Source organism: Rattus norvegicus, chromosome 3 (genome assembly GCF_036323735.1).
Source record: "Rattus norvegicus strain BN/NHsdMcwi chromosome 3, GRCr8, whole genome shotgun sequence".
NCBI classification, from domain to species: Eukaryota; Metazoa; Chordata; class Mammalia; order Rodentia; family Muridae; genus Rattus; species Rattus norvegicus.
Window position 1 is genome coordinate 117761939 of NC_086021.1, and position 22144 is coordinate 117784082.

The 22144-nt window shown below is 37.4% G+C and overlaps 1 protein-coding gene and 1 pseudogene across 2 annotated transcripts in view; both read right to left on the minus strand.

Moving 5' to 3' along the window:
- Positions 1 to 22144, minus strand: part of Ano3 (anoctamin 3) — a 314454-nt gene that overhangs the window by 71697 nt on the left and 220613 nt on the right. For both annotated transcript variants that reach the window (XM_039106460.2, XM_039106461.2), the window contains 4 exons: positions 18977 to 19098; positions 14596 to 14730; positions 5431 to 5527; positions 512 to 572 (listed from right to left, as the gene is read on the minus strand). In XM_039106460.2, coding sequence (XP_038962388.1) covers positions 512 to 572; positions 5431 to 5527; positions 14596 to 14730; positions 18977 to 19098 — 415 coding nt within the window. The remainder of the gene's footprint in view (positions 1 to 511; positions 573 to 5430; positions 5528 to 14595; positions 14731 to 18976; positions 19099 to 22144) is intronic.
- Rpl19-ps1 (ribosomal protein L19, pseudogene 1) lies at positions 5534 to 12399 on the minus strand (annotated as a pseudogene).

The following is a 22144-nucleotide window of genomic DNA, read 5'->3' on the forward strand; positions in this document are numbered from 1 at the left end:
TCTCAACTGGAAACATGAGGACAAGACTGAGGAATATACTTGTACATAGTATGAATTTAACTTGTTAGCTAGAAATAGAATTTGCAGTACATTGTAAATGTACAGTCATATGTGAAATAGCTGTCCCTCCAAAGGTTTGAATGAAGCACAGAGCAAAATAGCAAAGAGAGTTAATAAGCAAATGCATCATCACTTGAACAAGTAAAGATTCAAGAGACTTAATTCTGGTTTTAGTTTGTTTCCCATCAATACTTGTCTTTGAGCCTCCAAGGTTAGAGGATTAAATAGAGCTAAATACCCAAGGAGTGAATTTATGAACAAAGTAAGTATTATCTTAAAGGTTTTATTATTGAATCAATACCTGGTATGAGTGGCACTTACATGTGCACTTGTGTGTGTGTGTGTGTGTGTGTGTGTGTGTGTGTGTGTGTGTGCATGTGTGCATGTGTGTAGCACAGAAACCACTGTTAGAAAGACAGTTGTAAAATGAGTAAAGAAAGAAAATACTCACCCCATATTGCCATAAAAATAGCGAAGAAGACTGTCCCTCCATTATCAAACAAATATGTTACCTTAATAAAAGAAATAGAAACATTAATCATAGTAATGGTTGTACTAAAAGAGAAGTTATTATTTGCATTAGGTACTGTGGTTTCTCCCCAGGTTCCATCACATTTTTTCATAGTCTATTGACCTGGAACCTTCACAGTCTTCCAGTAGCTTATATAATTTCCTCACAGGATGAGTTGAGGAAACAACAGGTTTTTCTTCTCTCTTCCCTCTGATTCCTTTGTATCCCACTTTCATCTTGGCTTTTAAGTTGTTCTAGATTCCCAAAAAAGCCATTTTGCATTACAGTTGAACACACAAAGACTGAAATGTAAGATGTTAGTGTGTAAGTTAAAACATAACAAGTTTTGTTTCGTGTTGTTTCCAGTTAGAGAAAGTTCCCAGAACAGGGAAGTTCTAAAACAGAACTCTGATAGTGAGCTACCTTTTAAAATTGAAAGCTGTCATAGTAATTCCTGATCTTTTATGTTTTGCAAAATGTGCCATGGGTCCAGTTGTGATTTATTTAATGTAATTAGTTTCATTTTAAGTTGTTTCAAGATGTTTTATAAATCATTAAGCATATTTTAATCAGTTGTTACTTTATGTAAAGCTTGATAAAGGATGTAAAGTTATTCAATGTTGTACAATATAATTTTAGAATTACAAGTATTGATAGATAGATTTTAATAAAATTCAAATTTAATAAAGTCTGATTTATTGATGCTTTGTTCTACTTGCACAATATCTTGCCCTCAAATTAGTGAAAGTCAACACTTGGCATGCACTTAAATACTATAGAAATAACACTCAACCTCTGGATATCCATGGGGATAGGTTGCAAGCAATGACTGCCTAGAACTGAACACTGCCAAGCATGTTTACTAAAGTTAATGTATATATATACATATATATGTATATATATTGTACATATATAATAAAATATTATATATATTATACATATATATCACAATAAGGAATCAATAATAGGATGGGGGAAAAACAACATATGGTAAATCACATGTGGATGTGGTCTTCCTCCTTTACTCACCCTACTTGTGTAGATGATGGAAAAATATAAGTCTGTATGTTCAGATGAAGTGAGCTGACAGAAGGAAGCATTGTGAGATTGAATTTAGAGTTACTAAACCACAAGTACTCTGAAACTGGCAATATAGATCTGTTGCCTGAGGGCTTCTGCATAGGTGGCAGATGGGTAGTATAAACTACATGGTTGCAAAGAGGTGATTCACATTCCAGGCAAGAAAGAATGAAATAATGTCTAAAACCTATGAATAATATGTTACTGGATTCTGTCATTAATATTTTCAAGGTTCAGTTTTCCATTGGTAAATAAAAATCACACAAAATGTACCTACAATAAGGAAGGGTAGCGTATAGAGAAACTGAGGATTATTATTTACCAAAGAGGATAAGGCAAATTACAAGTTAAAAGACATTCTTAAAAAGGATATTGGATGGAATAGAATTAAAGACCCAGAAATGAACCCACACACCTATGGTCACTTGATTTTTACAAAGGAGCCAAAACCGTCCAATGAAAAAAAGATACAATTTTCAGCAAATGGTGCTAGTTCAATTGGAGGTCCACATGTAGAAGAATGCAGATCGATCCATGCTTATCACCCTGTACAAAGCTCAAGTCCAAGTGGATCAGGGACCTCCACATCAAACCAGATACACTCTAACTAATAGAAGAAAAAGTGGGGAAGCATCTCGAACACATGGGCACTGGAGAAAATTTCCTGAACAAAACATCAATGGCTTATGCTCTAAGATCAAGAATCGACAAATGGGATCTCATAAAACTGCAAAGCTTCTGTAAGGTAAAGGACACTGTGGTTAGGACAAAATGGCAACCAACAGATTGGGAAAAGATCATTACCAATCTTAAAACAGATAGAGTCCTTCTATCCAAAATATACAAAGAACTCAAGAAGTTAGACCACAGGGAGACAAATAACCCCATTAAAAATGGGGTTCAAAGCTAAACAAAGAATTCACAGCTGAGGAATGTCAAATGGCTGAGAAGCACCTAAAGAAATGTTCAACATCTTTAGTCATAAGGGAAATGCAAATCAAAACAACCCTGAGATTCCACCTCACACCAGTGAGAATGGCTAAGATCAAAAACTCAGGTGACAGCAAATGCTGGCAAGGACGTGAAGAAAGAGGAACACTCCTCCATTGTTGGTGGGATTGCAGACTGGTACAACCACTCTGGAAATCAGTCTGGATGTTCCTCAGAAAATTGGACATTGAACTACCTGAGGACCCAGCTATACCTCTCGGGCATATACTCAAAAGATGCCCCAACATATAAAAAAGGCACGTGCTCCACTATGTTCATAGCAGCCTCATTTGTAATACCCAGAAGCTGGAAAGAACCCAGATGCCCTTCAACAGAGGAATGGATACAGAAAATGTGGTACATCTACACAATGGAATATTACTCAGCTATCAAAAACAATGACTTTATGAAATTCATAGGCAAATGGATGGAACTGGAAAATATCATCCCGAGTGAGGTAACCCAATCACAGAAAAACACACATGGTATGCACTCATTGATAAGTGGCTATTAGCCCAAATGCTTGAATTACCCTAGATGCACAGAACACATGAAACTCAAGAAGGATGACCAAAATGTGGCTGCTTCACTCCTCCTCTAAAGTGGGAACAAGAATACCCTTTGGAGGAGATAGGGAGGTAAAGTTTAGAACAGAGACTGAAGGAACACCAATTCAGAGCCTGCCCCACATGTGGCCCATACATATACAGCCACCCAATTAGACAAGATGGATGAAGCAAAGAAGTGCAGGCTGACAGGAACCGGATGTAGATCGCTCCTGAGAGACACAGCCAGAATATGGCAAATACATAAGTGAATGCTAGCAGCAAACCACTGAACTGAGAATGGGACCCCTGTTGAAGGAATCAGAGAAAGGACTGAAAGAGCTGAAGGGGATTGAGACCCCATATGAACAATAATGCCAACCAACCAGAGCTACCATGGTCTAAGCCACTACACAAAGACTATTTGTGGACCTACCCTGGGCTCCAACCTCACAGGTAGCAATGAACAGCCTAGTAAGGGCACCAGTGGAAGGGGAAGCCCTTTGTCCTGCCAAGGCTGGACCCCCGGTGAATGGGATTCTTGGGGGGAGGGCGGTAATGGGGGGAGGATTGGGAGGGGAACACCTATATAAACGGGGGGGCTAGGTGTATGTTGGCCTGCAGATGGGGAAAGGGAATAACATTTGAAGTATAAATAAGAAATACCCAATTTAATAAAGATGGAAAAAAGAAATGAAAAAATTTAAGTGCAAAATATCCTATATTCTTCTACAATATTTATTTTGCTTTTGGATGGAGATTTCTAAAAATATTACATGTTGCTTTTCCGAGTAATCATTATGGACAGCAGAGACAAGGATCACAGAGCTCATAAAATTACACTCAGCAGGAGAATCCAGTCTCTGTTTCCAGGAGCACCCAGCAGAGAGACCTGAGCTGTCTCAATAGTGGAACTACTGGCAGTTTAAACAGCCTCTCAAAGTGCTACAGAGGCTTGATCTATGAGGAATTACAGGTCACCAAGAAATGAGGTTTCCCCTGCTTCAGAATAAGAATGTGAAAATAGTTTTGTTATAATTACCACTTATTAAGATACGAGAGGTACCAAGATATTGGAGCTCATAGAGAGATAGACAATTAGCCTGTGACTATAGCTTTTTACTAGTTACCTTCTGATACTGGCACTCCACTTCTCCACTTCTGATACTCCACTCACTTCAAGTGGAGAATACTGGGAGAGGGTAACTTGAACACACTGTGAAGGGGTCAACATTAGGTCTGAGGAAATTGGTGGGAAAAACATGAGCATTGAAATGCCTAACACTGAAGACCATTTACTACATTAAAGAAAACATCAGATTAAATCTAAAAAATTCAAGGAGCATAACAGACTAAAAACAATAGAGACTTGCTCTTCTTGAGAAAGCACGTTTGTGATGACTTTTTAATTATAAAATAGCTTACATTTATGACTAAAAAGATGTATGAACACTCATTTTGTTTCACATTGTTGGTGAGCAGGTGGTAATGTAAGAAGGAGAGGCTGACTGAACAGCACAAAAACTCCATGGTGGTTGGAATCTGATTTAGCTTTGAAAGCTGAGCATGGTTAGTCATTGATGAATGTGGGTATTGTTTAAGGACATCCACTTCCTATGAGATTGGAAACTTGAGTCTGTGTCTCCTTTGCTATAGCTGTTGGGTCTCCTCTTACACAGCTTCATAGGTTTGGAACAGCATGATGACCTGATACTGACACACTCACAAATCCTCACTACAGTAAATGAGCAGGGATCTTCCTAGCTAATCCAGTCATTTAAGCCAGGCTATCAATGAAGGCATTCTCATAAGGGAATCAGGATTTATACTGAAATGCAATTCTTTCTCACTGCTTATTTGTTAACTCTTGGATAAGAGAGAAAATGCTTAATGGTTTATATTCATTATATCTGGATGCAACATACACCAAACACCAAACACAAACATAGGAACTTTGTTTAGTGCTCACCTACACAATCATCTTAAATGTGCTCCTCAGAATCATAAACACAGATGGATTGGCTCAACAGGTAGATTTCTACGTTTTATCCTTGATTAACTGATTCTAAATTACCAAATGTGTGTGTGTGTGTGTGTGTGTGTGTGTGTGTGAATGACACTAATAATGTTGAAATTTTTCAAGACAATAAATTTTGCCAGAAAAACAATTTACCGGGGAACTTTACTGTCTAATTCTTAGAAAGTTGGGAGCTCAGGATAGAGACTATGGTGGTCCCCACTCACCTTGGCATAGATGCAGCTGTCGTTGAGTCTCTGCAGTGAGCAATTCTTGTCACACAGAGGGCACATGAAGACTTCGGTGGCTTTACAAATTTCTTGGCTTAAAAAATCAAAGGGGGAAAAAACATATGAAACCCTGTTTCATCCCCACCAAATATAGTACTGGGAGCAGCAATGCAGAGGAACAAGGAAGAAATGGAAAATAATCAGGATAGAGTTGGATGATGCCTTCCACGTAACTATGTTAGAATACTTCTGATAGAAAGGTTTTTGTTTGTTTCTTTAATTTTAGAAATACTGCCAAAATAATATAATAATAGGTCATATACTAACTTGTATAATACTTTATTTTAAAATAAAGACATTTTGATCCATGGTCTCTCATGACACTCAGAATTACCTTAGGTAGCACATCTCTGAAGAATTCAGTAATTTTACCATCTTAGAACGGGCCAATATAGAGCCATAACTAACCATTCTGACTTCTCAAGCCTACTGCTACGTAACTCCATAACTTACACTTCAGTACATAATCTTATACTCAATGTTCTCTAAGAATGAAAGGATCTCTGTCTTTCTGTCTTTCTGTCTATCTGCTGTGTTTCTCATGATTGTGTGTGTGTGTGAGAGAGAGAGAGGGAAAGAGAGAGGTGGGGGTGGGGAGAGAAAGAGAAAGAGAGAAAGGGGGGGGGGAGGAGAGGGAGAGGGTGCTTCTTGATAACCCTGTCATGATAATATAGCATAGTCTCCATGTATATATAATTTCAATTAGAATGTGATTTTATGAATTAATCCTTTCATTGCATGCCCACTAAATAATCCAATGGATGTTATAAATCTCTTTCTGATAAGAGGAAGGAATCCTTGTCAACCTCCAAAAAGCTTTATCTACTTAGAGTTCGCACCATCATTTTAGAGTGCTTTGTTATTTTATTTGCTATCTATGGTTACTCCTAACTTTGCGGTTTTCTAGTAAATTGTTTTTTAAATGCATCTGCTTTTTTTTTTTTCGTTTTCTTTTTTTCGGAGCTGGGGACCAAACCCAGGGCCTTGTGCTTGCTAGGCAAGCGCTCTACTACTGAGCTAAATCCTCAACCCCTGCATCTGCTTTTAAAATGTTGAAAAGAATTTAAAAGCTTTGGAAAACATATTTTGAAATGAAACTTAATTTAAACATTATTGGCAAAGTTTGCAGTATATTTGCTGCTCTAAGAAAGTGTATGTAGTCAAAGCCAAAAAAAAAATGTGTATTTGAACACAAGATCTTTACAACCCCAATTCAAAGTGGGCGTAAGTAGTTGGCAGTGCTTCAAGAAAAAGAGCAATTGATGAGACTTGACCTGCTGAGTCTTCACCAATCGCAGGCAATGCCAATTATGTCTGCTTAGCATAGGAAAGACAAGCTCATATTCAGCTTCTGTGGTTGGTTCAAGGTCATGCTCAAGAGCAAAGAGCTCAGAAGGATACCAGGGGAACGTGAGGAATTTTCTGATAATAGATTAGTAGTTCCATTAATTATAACACAATTGAAACAGGTCAAATTCATTTCAAATTGAGGAGAATCTGCCCACCAAACCGAGGAATGGATGATGCTAATACAATGCACGCCATGCACCACACTGTACTTCCTTGTTTGTTTTTTAGCAATTAGGATGTTTATGTAAAGTAGGAGTACATCAGTAAATACATATTTTTAGGATCAAAAGCAAAAGAACACAGTATATCCTTTTAGTAATTCTACAACCTTTAAAAACAAGAAAAATTTAAATAGTTCTTGAAGAAAATTTTAATTAAAATGGATCAATACTAGCTCATTTGTATTTCACAAATGCCTCAAAATTCAACCTGTATTGGAATCTCTTACAAAGTAAAAGTTTAGGGTTGGTCTGTAATACATCATCTTTTTTTACTTTGCTGTGAAAGAAACCCTTTATTATCAAGTTACCATATCTAAAATTTAAATCATTTATAAGGGGTTTTATTTTACTCTACTAATCATAAACTGAATCATTTCAGTTTCTGTTATTTTCTCAAAGCCTAATTTGATACATTGCATAAAAAATACTAAACATTTTTGTTTGTTTCATCAGACTGGTTTCATTGAGCTCAGGCTGGCTTCAGCCTCCTGTTTAGCCTGAGACTGGTTTGGAACTGCCAATCCTGCTGCTTCCACTTCCCAGTGCTGGGATTACAGACATATGCAATCATGCCCTATGGAATAATTAATATTGATTTTTAAAGTATCATATTTTATTTACTTGTGTGTGTGTGTGTGTGTGTGTGTGTGTGTGTGTGTGTTTGAAAACGATGCATGTCAGACGACACCTTATAGAACTGGTTTTCCCCTTCCCTATGTGGGTTCCAGGCATGAAATTCCAGTATTTAGGCTCAGCTCCCTTTACACACCAAGCCATTTCATCAGATTGAAAAGAATAGTTTTTGACAAACTCCTCTTTCCTGGAAATGGTGGATTTGTGTATCACAAAGTTGTTTTATTTTACTTAGCTTCTAGAGGATGGCGAAGGAGGTCCCATCATGAATATATCATTACTTCTTTTCCAGAGCTGGACAATTCTACACTGTCACTGAAATAGTTTTTTTTTTAATTTTTATATTTATGCTAAATTTGCAGAGAAAAGGCTAATTTCAAAGAAATAACAATCACTACCAATTAAAGAAAGAACAATGTTCATCCCATTTGGGGTAGATGTTTGAGCCTACCGCTTTAGTGCTATGTCCTAGTGATTCAATTCAGGACACAACAGAGAACAGGGAATATCTGCTGGGTGATGAACATAATGTAGCAAAGGGATAAACACAGAAATGGAACGAGTATGGGCCTGATAGCATTTTAGCATGGAGAAAGCATCGTTTTTAGAATATGATCTAAACAAGCAACTGTAAGTCAAAACCATTAGGATTAAGACTGAATTTTATTCTTTTTATTGAGAAGTTGAGGAGGTTTCTTGTCATTGAACCTAGGGTCTTGATTATATAAAGTAATCTTTAAAAACTGAGATTTATCTCCAGCCTGAACTGATAGAGCATTTGATAAGAAGACTGAAAATAAATATCATTCAATATGTGGAAATACTGAAACTGTTGTATACAATTAGTCTTAAATGTTGTGTTCTTATGAGAAATGGTAAAAATGCTTCACAAAGTTTCTAATTCCTGCTTTTGGGACCCCTTTTTCTCCTACTGGGTTGCCTTTTCCAGCCTTATTGAAACTTATTAACATGCCAGATTTAGTAGATATCTTTGGAAGGTCTGCTCTTTTCTGAAGGGAAATAGAGTAGGAGTAGATGAGGTAGATAGGGCAGGTCCGAGGAGGTCCTGGGAGGGAAGTAGGGAGGAGAAACTGCTCAGAAAGCAATCTATGAGGGAAGTTTAAAACTTCTATAAAAAGAAGTTTTAAATGCTCCCATATGATCCTGTAATCCTATCTCTGAATATATTACAGAAAGAAATGCAATCAGGATTGTCAAAGACACAGTGAAAGCATTGCTTAGAAGCTGATTTACTAAAAGAATCATTCAATCCTTACTGTGTGTGGCAACCAAAAGTCAGATGCAAGGTTTGCATTTCTCTCTTCATCCTGTGTCTGTACTTTTTGGAAGGTACAGAGATAAATCGTTGTCCTTAATCTTGTCCTTTTTTTTTCTTTTTTGACAAGGACAAAGGCTTGTTTTATTTTAATGACTGATCCACGTGAGGCCACAGCCTGGTCACTATGTACAGACATGAGGGAAGCTTCACTTCTTGGTCTCTTTCTCCTTGGACAGAGTCTTGATGATCTCCTCTTTCTTGGCTTGGAGGCTCTCCTCCCGGTGCTTTCGTGTTTCCTTGGTCTTAGGTTTGTGAGCCTTAGCCTGGTCAGTCAGTAGCCTGGTCAGTCAGTAGCTTCTTGCGGGCCTTGTCTGCCTTCAGTTTGTGGATGTGCTCCATGAGAATCCACTTGTTTTTGAACACATTCCCTTTGACCTTCAGGTACAGGCTGTGATACATATGGCGGTCAGTCTTCTTAGATTCCCTGTATCTCCCCAGAAGGCGGCGCAGGATCCTCATCCTTCTCAACCAGGTCACCTTCTTGGGCATCCGAACGTTGGCAGTACCCTTCTGCTTCCCTATGCCCATATGCCTGCCCTTCCATCGGGTCAAGGTGTTCTTCCAGCATGGAGCCCGGGAATGGACAGTCACAGGCTTCCGGATGATCAGGCATCTTTGATCAGCTTCTTGATCTGCTGACGGGAGTTGGCATTGGCGATTTTGTTGGTTTCACTGGGGTCCAACCAGACTTTCTTTTTACCACAGCGGAGGACACGAGAGGCCAGCCTCTTCTGTAGCCTGAGCATACTCATGGCTGCAGACACAGCAGTGAAAGGTAATCTTGTCTTTTTAATTACCTTAAATTCCAGGCTGAATTCCAGGTTCTCAGGACATATCATCTCTTGCATTATTTGTCAGGGTGAATCTGTACCTTCAATGATTAACCATTTAACAACTTACAGTACTACCTCTTACGACATACTAGCACTGGAATAGTGATGACTTACTGATTGAAGGAATCTTGGCCAGAATTGTTTACTTTTGTGTACTGATTTCTTGCCTTCTATTTCAACCTAAACTTTTTCTAAGTCCTGTGAAGATGAACTTGGAATCACCAGATCTCTTTATTCCTCATCCTACTGTGTCCATCTTCTCTTTCTCTTATCACCATTATTGTCTTTTTAATTGAAGATGGATGGTGAAGCCTCCATTAAGGGGCTGTAAGAGTCCAGCCTTTGACTCTAATATCCCATAGTTCTCTAATGCTCCTAGCTTGTCTGAATAATTTTTAATTGTGCTAAAGATATTTAAAGAAACCAAATTTCTATGTATCAATGAATGGATAAAAACATTATATGTATTGCATATATATACAATACAGTATTATTTGGCCCTAGAGAAGAAATTCTGTCAAATATGCAACATGGCTGCACCTGAAATACATTTTAGATGGTGAACTGAGCCAATCATAGAAGCACTGCACTATTTCATTTATGGGATGTATCTAGCACAGTTAAACTCATACAAGATTACAAATACATCCATACCTGACACCCTACAATACTCAACTCCAAATGGTTCAAAGCTTTCAAAATAAAACCAAATACATTGAAACTGGTGGAAAAGAAAGTAAGACTAGCCTAGAACAGGGGATGACTTTTTGTACTGACACTGTTAGTACAAAAACTAAGATCAACATTTAATAAATGGCACTGTGAGAAATGAGAAGCACAAGAAAGGACACTGTCCTTCAAACAAAGCAGCAAGCCATAAAACAGGGAAAGAGTTTCACCAACTCCTCATGTGATAAGGGGTTAATACTCAAAATATATAATAAAACAAAAAAGTAAATATCCTGAAAATAATTAACTCAATTATAAAATGGAGTATAGGTCTAAAGAGAGAATTCTCAATAAAGGGAACTCGATAGCTTTGAAACACTTAAAGAAATGGTTAAAATCCTTTGTAATGAGGAAACAAAAATCAAAACTTATTTGAGACATCATCTTAAACATATCAGAATGGCTAAGATAAATAAAACAAATGAAAAATCATGCTGAAGAGGGTATGGAGTAAGGGGAACACTTATTTGTTGCTGGTGGGAGAGAAAAATTGAACAGTCATTATGGAAATTAGTGTGGTAGTTCCTTAGAAAGATGGGAATCTACTTCACTATCCACCTATACCATTCTTGGTCATATATTCAAAGGATACTTCATCCTGCTACAGAGACATTTACTTAATCATGTTCATTGCTACTCTATTCATAATAATCAGAAATCAGAAACAATATCAAGATGTCTCTCAATATAAGAAACTATAAGAAAAGTGTGGTATATTTATATAATGGAATATTACTCAGTCATTATAAAAATGAAATAATCAAAACTGCAGTAAATAGATTGAACTGTAAAAAATCATCTTGAGTGAAGTAACCCAGATGCAGAAGGGCAAATATAGTATGTATTCACTTATATGTGAAAACAAGCTGTTAAGTCAATGATAACCAAGTATAATCTGTAGAAACACAGGGGTTAAGTATGATTTAAGGGACAGATAGGAAATAGAAACAGAATGCATAGTAATATAGTAACATACACATATGTGTGTGTGTGTATAATATATATATATATAGTTAGGGTGCTGAAATGGGGGGTTAAGTGGGGAGAAGGTGGAGGGGGAGGGAGACAGGATAGGGGGCTTATGGATGGGAAATTGGGAAAGGGAATAACATTTGAAATTTAAGTAAAAAAATCCAATAAAAAGAGTCATTTGAGTTGTAGTATGGATATTTATTACATATATAAAGGCAACCTAAATGAAATAACCAAATAACTTGGTGGCATATGTATATCTCTTGTCACCAAATGATCCTTCCAGTACTGGGATTAGGTTACATCAAATTATGTTGTTGGCAAAAGTGGTTCCATTGGAATCCCAAAACAGCCCAGTCTGTTGCCAAGACAATAGACTTCTTTGCATAATCTGACAGTAAGACTCCATTGTTGAATGCAATACCTATACAACTCCGTGAACATGCAGAAATCAAGGTGATGCCTACATAGAAGTCCTTACACCAATAAGGGTTTTTCGTACAGGAAGGTACTCACATGCTATCCAAAGAGAAAAGTAAATATGGACCCAACCACAAAGCGTTTGATTCACAATGGTATTCTGCCTGCACATGTTAGGGCAATGTGGCATGAAGCTGGTGGGACTAACCAACTATCTGATTTGACTTAGGGCCTATTCCATGAGATGGAACCCATACCCAACACTTCTTGGGTGAGAAACACTTGAAATATGATAGCCCAGGGACAAAATATTACTGTTCTTGGAGAAAAAATAAAGGATGAAGCAGCAATCAAACGACTTCCTTTTTCCCCCCATCTTTATTAAATTGGGTATTTCTTATTTACATTTCATATGTTATTCCCTTTCCCGGTTTCCATGCCAACATCCCCCTAACCCTCCCCTTCCCATTCTATATGGGTGTTCCCCTCCCAATACTCTCCCCATTACCGCCCCCCCCAACAGTCTAGTTCACTGGGGGTTCAGTCTTGGCAGGACTATGGGCTCCCCCTTCCACTGGTGCTCTTACTAGGCTATTCATTGCTACCTATGAGGTCAGAGTCCAGGGTCAGTCCATGTATAGTCTTTAGGTAGTGGCTTAGTCCCTGGAAGCTCTAGTTGGTTGGCATTGTTGTTCATATGGGGTCTCGAGCCCCTTCAAGCTCTTCCAGTCCTTTCTCTGATTCCTTCAATGGGGGTCCTATTCTCAGTTCAGTGGTTTGCTGCTGGCATTCGCCTATGTATTTGCCGTATTCTGGCTGTGTCTCTCAGGAGAGATCTACATCTGGTTCTTGTCGGCCTGCACTTCTTTGCTTCATCCATCTTATCTAGTTTGGTGGCTGTATATGTGTGGGCCACATGTGGGGCAGGCTCTGAATGGGCCTTCCTTCAGCCTCTGTTCTAAACTTTGCCTCCCTATCCCCTCCCAGACTTCGAATGATACTCTGCTGTGCTCACAGGTCAGTACCTTGCTCAGCCTTCACCAGAGAAATTTCCTTCTACAGGAGATGGGAACAGACACAGAGAGGCCATCAGCTGGACAATATGCAGAGTGAGAAGCCTTGGAGCACTCAGACCTAAGAGGAGTATCTCTAACAAATCCCTCCCCATGGGTCACGGACAACAGTGTGGAGAGGAGAGGAAAAGAATTGAGGATTTAAAGAGGATGAAAGTCACCAAACAACAAGAGCAAAAACAAATAACAAAATCATTCTCTATGGAACAGCAGGATCAATCCTGAGATGTTTTTCCTTGTTCCTCCTGTTTTTGCTTGTTTCATATTGTCTTATTATATTAGCTTTTGTTCTATATTATTATATTATATTAGCCCTTAGAAGCCTGCTTATTTCCTAACGAGGAAGTGGATGGATCAGAGGAGAAGGAGGTGGGGAGGACCATGGAGGAGTAAAGAGGGGAAATTGTAATCAAGACATGTGAGAAAAAAGTATTTTCAATCAAAGGCAAACACACACAAAAAGAAATATGACTGCATTTTGGTTGTCTATATCTTGTAGATCCATAATAAATGGACCCATATCTCTAGCTGTTTGTCATTTCACTAGTTTGTAACAAACAGAAAGGATCTTAATAAGAGACTAGTATGAATCAACACAAAACAGAACTCAGTCTCTTCCTGCCTGCCCACGAAGATAACAGACAGGACTCAACCATGTCTGGCACCTTGAATGGAAAATTTCAGTTTCAAAATACTGCAAGTCAAGATATTCAGTGCGGCTTATCTTGGTTTAGAATAGAAAGTCTAACAAGATCTTAATTATACTGTGACTGAAGTAGTGGTAATATAACACCCAAAGGCACAGAATGAAGACTTTGTTGATGCCTTTAAAATACTCCTTGTACTAAAAAAATATTTATTTCATATAAAAGAACTGTAAAAGAACCTAGATCCCCCACTGGTACCAAATTAACAGAATCAGTACATCTATTACCATTTTTCATAGTTCTATTCTTTTTTTGCATATTTCAAGATTGTTTTCATTGGAGGCCAGAAGAAGGCATCAGATACACTGGAGATGGAGTTACACGTGGTTGAACCATTCAGGCCCTCTGAAAAGAGTAAGGCTGTTAACTCCTGAGCCCCCATGGGGATTCTTTGTATCTTGAATTTGATCATATAGAGTTAAATTGCATGTGAATTGAACACATAGAATTAAATTCAATGATGAAAAATAATGCATTATTTTTAAAGAATAATTCTATCCTATTTCTAATATTATGTCTCTATTTTAAAAGATAATCACTTTTGTGATGTAAGATTGACTAGTCAAATTGCACTTTGATGATATTTTTAGATTATGTAATGCATACTGGAAAAAATAACTTTAGCAAAGTGATAAGAACTCTTGGATCATATCCAAAAGAATTTGCATAGAAAACTATCAAAATGGCATTTTAATAGATCTTCTGACAGACTACAAACAAAATGAAACACACACAGCAGAACTATTATGTACCTCCACCATTCACAGGCATTTGCCCTTTCACAACGCAAGTCAAATACTTCAGAGAAGTCTCATCATAGCTCACCTTACTTGACTTTCATTCATTGTAACTAATCCGTAGAAGAAAACACATAGGCCGACCACTGCAGCAGGAATCAGCATTCCAGTATACCATCCCAGCCAGGCAAAGTATAAGCCAATCTTCTCACCAAAGTACAGCCTGCACAGAAAGTCAGTCTTCAGTTTGAATTAATGTGCTATAAATGACATGACAATCTCCGATACCACAAGCAGTGAGAGTTTCAGAGGAAATCAGAGGCTACCAGTCCAGGTGCTGGTCAGCAATACACTCCTGGCTGTTATATGAATCTCATTTTGACAACGATGTTTTTCTGTAAACTTGGTCAGTATAGGGACAACAGAAAATCAATTTTCACCAGTATCTACTTCAATTCCAACTTTCTTAAAATGGTTTTTCATAACCCAATCCTTGCCTTTCTCCACCCTCCTAATAGTGTGACTTTTTAGTCTCTAGCAAAGTTATGTTTTGAGAAATAAAAAGGAAAAGGGGTCATTTGACCCTTTGATTGGAATTTTTGCTTAGGTTAAATGGATCCCCATTGGCACATCTAGTCTGACATGTTCATGCTATAGTCTGCAGTGTTAAATCTTTTCTTCTTCCACCAAAGCCATATCCTGCTTGTCTGAAGCATGTTGTCTTTGATTATCACTGGTCACTAATTAAAATTAAACGTCTTTCCTCCTGTAATTGACATAGGTTTTTTTTCTTTACTATGACTCACTCTCCAACCCTAGTATGGTATGCTGCTGTTTTTCTCACACTGCTCTGAACCATGCCCTAATTACTGTCATCAGTCATGGAGCTTTCTAATAACTCTCCTTTATTTCTCAGTTTCTCATCACCTCTAAACAGGTTAAGCTTCTCAAAGGTTGAGCTATGCATTGCTTCACTAGCAGCCACTAATAGAAAAGCAAAAGAAGCCAAAGGGATGAGTACACATTATTTGTCTTCAGTTGACATGGGAGTGGCAGATTAATTAATGAGGCAGATATAAGATCTACTCAATTGTTCTTCCTTCACCCATTTCAATGCTGCTCTCTACAGTTGCATAGTTTATAAAGAACTGTGAGAATCAATTTTACATTCCTTGATTTTCCTACTACTGTGAGGTCTCCATATTCTAATACTGGTTATATAACTTGCCCTCCCAACCCCACCTCTCCCCACTCCAGCTATGGTGTTAAAGGTTGCTAATTTACAGTGTTTGTTGCTGGGAAGAAAGTTCAGTTATTATTATTATTTTTTGGTTCTTCTTTTCGGAGCTGGGGACCGAACCCAGGGCCTTGCGCTTCCTAGGTAAGCTCTCTACCACTGAGCTAAATCCCCAGCCCCGTTATTATTTTTATTAACAAATATTTATGCTCTGCTTATGAATGATGGGGATCTTTATAATATGGGGGGCAATGGGCTGCAGGGACTTCTCTGCCCATAACACACTAATACATTGACTAATATTGTGTTGAAGCTTAGCATGAGCAATATTATTAGACTACAATAGGATCCAAGCCAAAGTACATTTCATTGTGTGGCAGGAGATGAGGAACCTAGCTGCAGACAAAGAAAGAAGGCCACAAGTGAACTTGCAGTAGAACACTGGTATTTTCAACCATCTTCCATAGAAGTACACAAAATCCTGAGGAAGAAAGAGAAAAGGGGCCACTACTACAGAAGTTCCCCATTCCTGCTCAACTAAGGCATTTTCCTTTTGTCTCTTTTATTTTAAGTTACCGTGTGACATATCAGTTGATGATCTGTCGCCTGCTGAAATAACTTTTATCTCAAAGTAAACCCTGGTATCTCTGATTTAAAAAAATAGCCATTCAATTCAACAACTTTCCTTTTTAACATTTAAATACCTCTGATATCTATTGTTAAAGTGCTTGGGAATGTCACACCACTGTTTTTTTGCAACTGATGGTTTTTGAAAGTACGCCTTTGGATTTCAAATAGTTTCTATGGGAAATTAGAGGAAACTAAATAAGTGTTAGCTATTAAGTCCTTAAATCAATTTTAAAATAGGATTTCAATATAAACCTATCTCCAGAAATGAGTGTTCCTTAATAAAAAAAGTAGATGATTTGACAGCCTTTGTCTTTTATACAAACATTAAGGCATTTCCTTACTGAGCATGACTATACCATATTTGCCCATCAGCTATGATAAAAAACAACCAACTGTCACACACCATTCTTCTCTCATCACGAATAGCCATGAACAATTTAACAACAATTAAAAGTCCTGGAAAATTGTACAAAATGTATGCACAAGCTTATATAGTTTTCCTGAATCTCTTGTACACCAGTGCCTTAAAAACAACTAAGTTCCTAAGAAGTAATTTCTATTAACATGTCACATGCACTTCTTTATTACCTCATCTTTCTCTGGTGTATATCTCATGACACATCATTGCTTAGCTACTTCAACTAACACATGTTTTTCCAGGAAAATTACCTTTCTCTGTGAACAATCAAACAGTAGTTGGATACTGAGATGTTAGTGATAGAGACTCCATTTATTCAAAACACACAATGTCGGCCTAAATTACCTGACACAACAATAGCGATGCTGTCTGTAGATGGGAATAGTAACTCCCACTGAAACGCTTCTCAAAAGCCATCATCATGGTTTCTAATAAATATGTTTTGTGAGCCAGCATATATCATGATATTGTATCCATAAGTCTCCAAAACAATAACCTTTCTACATGTATATATTTGAATGATGGAATTTGTCATGGCTGACAGCATTAAGAGTCAAAGTAATTTTTGATTATGGATGTAATCAGTCGGCTAATAACATTTGTTCTGTATTCCTCCAGTGTATTTCCAAGCGCTTGTTCCATTTACTACCGTATGTCCCACAGAGCTCACCTCTGTGAGCCCCTATCCACTCTTTTAAAGAATACTGGCTTCCAGACAGGCTCGATGGTTTGAGATGGACCTGATAGGTGGCTCCTTTTCTCCTGGGTAATGGTTTGTCTACAAGTGCTTTCCTACTCGTGTCACAGCTTGGATCTGGAACGTCTTTCCATAGTTAGACATTAGTTAATTCTTGCAAGTCCTTCCTTCTCTTGTGTTTTTAATAACCGGTTTAATAGTTGCTTCTAGTTTTTACTAGTCCCCGAGTATATCATTATGTGTTGGTTCTCAGGATCCTACTTCCCATTTCTCTATAGTCTTCTTTCCTGAGTTCTCTTCAAGTTCCCTTCAGTGTTCTACTTCCTGCTGACACAATGAGTGATACAAATGTGAACTACTGTCTCTTTATATTCTTTTAATAAACAAAATGTCAACACATATAGGCTAATAATATAATTCTTTTTTTCTAAACAGATGCATCATTAGCTAGAGAATTAGAAGAGTACTGTGTATTTCATGCTTTTTGTAGGAACGATGTTTTCTACAGTAAAATCAATTATGAAAATGAAATATAAATATCCCTAAATTAAAACTGAAGCCAGACATAGTAATATATGCCTTTAATCCCAGCAGAGGTAGGTAGAGCTTGTCAATTCAAAGCTAGCTTTGTTTACACAGTGAGCTACAGGCCATTCTGTATTACATAGGGAGATGCTGTCCAAAAATAAATAGAAGATAGATGGATGGGTGATAGATTATAGAGAGCTAAAGGCTAGCTAGATAAAGAGCAACCACCCACAAGAAAGTACCTTTTGTAAGACAAATGTAGCCAGTCCTTTCTATCACTAAGATATATGTGTACAGATTCAAGTATCCATAGATTGAAAACAGTTGTGTCAAAAAAATAATAGAAACTATTTGTGTCTACACTAAACATTCATGTTCTATGTTTCTTGCCATTCACATTCATCTCTAATTAACGAATATCAACTATTTCTGGAATGAATCACTTGTGAATTATGATAGACTACACAGGTGCTATATTGGCTGTTTTCCTGTCCGCCCTGATAGCTGTCGAGTGCTTCTCTTTGTTTTGGTTTTTAAGGTAGTTAGTTGTTCTGGCTCCACTGGAAAATGCTTACAATGAAGTTGAGCAAAGAAATTGATTGACTTGAGGTAGGAGGAACACAAAACCCAGAATCAATTTTCTTTTCCCTGGTATTCCCCAACCCCTGGGGAGACTTAGACTGTGCAATGATGTCATTTCTCTTTTGCCATTAAATGTACTAGTCATTTTATGATGTTAACAATCTCTGATAGACTTAAAGTCTATTCACATATACTCTATAACTCTGTACCCACTACCACGCACTGAGTTTCTTCCCTTTACGAATCATGTAATGGTTTCTTTTCTGCAGATTGTTTCCTAACTGACACCACTGTGATAACAAATACAAATTTTTCAAGACTAGAAAAATGACAAAGATCAGTTTGCTGCTTATTACCCACAAACCCATCTACAGTACCTGATTAAGTCCAGAGGTTGATGCTTGTACCACATTCCCCAGCGTGCCCAGCGCTCATACAACAGATGTCTGTTATTCTGAGGTCCATGGGTTTTGATGGGAAGGCTACTCTTGTAGGCTCCCTGCAACAGATACAATAACATTGATTGTTACTGGAGATTGAGCTGAATAAAGACTAGTGTTTCCTTAAGAAGGTAATTTCCCCACTTAATGGAAACAATAGAGATTAAATACTCAAACTCACCACTAGAATGATAGATGCTACTGTCACTGGAAATATGATAGTTATTTGAAAATTTTATTTAAATAAATGAGAGTATATATTTAACCCTTTGGAATTCAGGGATTTTAATTTAAAAAATTACTATTGATGGCAAAATTCTTGTAATTTTTAACTGGGAAACTGTATATCATTCTGCTTTAAGAAGTGAACTAGATTTATAAAAGTTTTATTTTAATCACAGATGTAAAGAGAACAAATGTTTACTTAAAAGCATGGTGTTATAACTTTTGGAGTCACCTATGTGTTTGATCCTATGGTTTTGAAAATTTCTATCTGATATTTCAAATTTTAAATAGTTGTAACTTTTTCCAAATTTTGTATATAGTATTCATGCAGTTGTGGGTCCCTTAGGGCTGAGAACTTATGAAGCTTTCTTGACTCCTTGAGCTCTGGTTTGCAAGTGTCTAGAGACGGCAAGGAGATCACATATGAGCATGCCATCTCTATGTATTTAATAAAATAGAAAAATTTGGTGCAAACCCAAGGCATACTTCCTAAAATACCTTGTGTATTTAAGGTTTAATGATTAGAAGCTAAAGACGGGAAAGAAAAGAATCTTGATTTTAAGTGTAGCATATCCATGGGAGAAGAATATTTGCTTTTGGAACTAGATTGCTGTCTGCCTGATACTGAATGGAAGGATGAATAGTAAACCTGTTACTCTTTTGCAGTCACTGCCGATAAATCTAATATATGGCATTCACCTATCCTTAGGGTCAAATGATATATACATTTCTTAGGTGCTAATATTTAGGATACCTGGGATACCACTATGTAACATACACTTACCCTCAACTACACTGCTCTAGCTCGACAGTCAAAAGTGGTGAGTTGTACAGGAAATTGGCTAAAGGAATAACTCCAGCCTACTTGGGAGCCTTTCTGAAGGCTCAGACATCGCCAGTGGTCCCCAACCATACATTTGATTAGTCCTTCCTTCACCAATCATCCTTGAAAGAATTATAGACTTCCCTGGTGTTTTAGAAAAAGTGTTTCTCAAACATCTACACCTCTGGCCCATTACTTTTACCCTTTTCTGACAGTTCTCACTAAGATGATTTGATGTTTCCTCAGCTGTTGTCATTTTTTTGTAAGGAAAGAAAAATCCCTCTGGACTAGGAATAAAGATTATGAGATTGCATTTAATATCTAGAATCAGTAACAAAGGAAGGTATTATTTTAAAGTATCCTTATTGAACTATAGCTTAATATCATTGACTTTATTTCCTTCCTTATAAACATTGCTTTTTTACCATTAGTAAATAGAAATTTACATCAATAGACTATTCTTGAGCCCATTTTATTATTTCTCGATTTTTTTAAAGTATATTTACAGTTCATTAATGGGGCTTCTTATGATTTTGGTGTATATGTGCCATTTATTTATTTTTCAAATAATTTATATACACAAATAAAAGGGCTATCATCATCAACTCAGTAATGACAGCTGCTGAATTTCTAATAAGAATCTCAAGTGAGCTGATGGTGCCCAAGCTAACTTTGCAGAGAAAATTATGGTACCCTAGAGAATGAACCAAACCTTCCTTTGCTAAATGACTTCCTTAGTTGTGCTTCTCTGACTCTTTATCACTTACTAGGTGGCATTATTTGAAATGGTGTTTAATTTTCTGAGCTGTGTTCCTTTATATCTAACGAGAGAATGTTTACTTCATTCTGTGTTGCATAATCATGGGAACATATGTAGCAACTCAGCCCATGAAAGGTGTACAAATGGCTCATGACTCTTACCTCTATTTTTTTTATACTAAGTGGGCATTCCATGAGGAGTATTAACTTTTAGCTCCTATGCTTATAACTGTCTATATAACTGGATTACATATGTTTATATGAATATAAATACATGTTTGTATGAATAGAAACAGTTTTTTTCCAAATGAAAGAATCCATATGAAACATTTAACTCATTGACAAATACATTTCCAATTCACTTTATATACTAATAGTGATAGGGAGCTGTGAATTTCTCCATATTCTAACATTTGAGCTCACTGCTAAAACTTTATAAATCAAAGAATGATGGCTTTTGATGATTAGACTTACTAATACAAATGTGGATGCTTGCTGCCAATTATCAGACGAACACGGGGACCCCAATGGAAGGTAGGGGAAGGACTGAAGGAGCTGAAGGGGTTTGCAATCCCATAGGAAGAACAACAATATCAACCAACCAGAGCCCCCAGAGCTCTCAGAGACTAAACCAAAGGATATACTAGAATGTTAAGCTGAACCCATGGCTACAGCGGCATATGTAGCAGAGGATGGCCTTGTGTGTCATCAGTGGGAGGGGAAACCCTTGGTCCTGTGAAGACTTGATGACCCAATGTAGGGGAATGCTAGGGCAGTGGGGCAGGAGTGGCTGGGTGGGTGGGGGAGCACCCTCTGGGAAGCAGGGGGAGGGGTGAAATGGGGGTTTTCTGAGGGGAAACTTGGAAGGAGGATATTTGAAATGTAAATAAACAAAATAAACAATAGAAAAGAAAGTAAACATGTGAAATGTGTGATTTAAGATGTGATTCATGTCTAAGAAAAATAAATCAAGAGTATGCATATCGGAGGGCCCGAGGTGTTCTTTGGAAGCTATTTTAGTTGTTCAGGGCCACCTCACCTTGCTTCTTGAAATTTGTAGCAAGGCAATAATCTGACTGGAAATGAGGTAGATAATACATCAATGGTTTGATTATGACTTTTTGACTTTCAATTATTCTAAAATAACAAACACAAGGCTGGACCCTGCTTTATTTGGAATGATTATATATTTCAAACAGGATGAAGCAAGTTATTTTGTGTTGGAGCAAGGGTAACTAGAATGTTAAGCTGCTCTTATGGAGCCTGGAACGTCTCCCATGGGGCAAACTGTAGACATG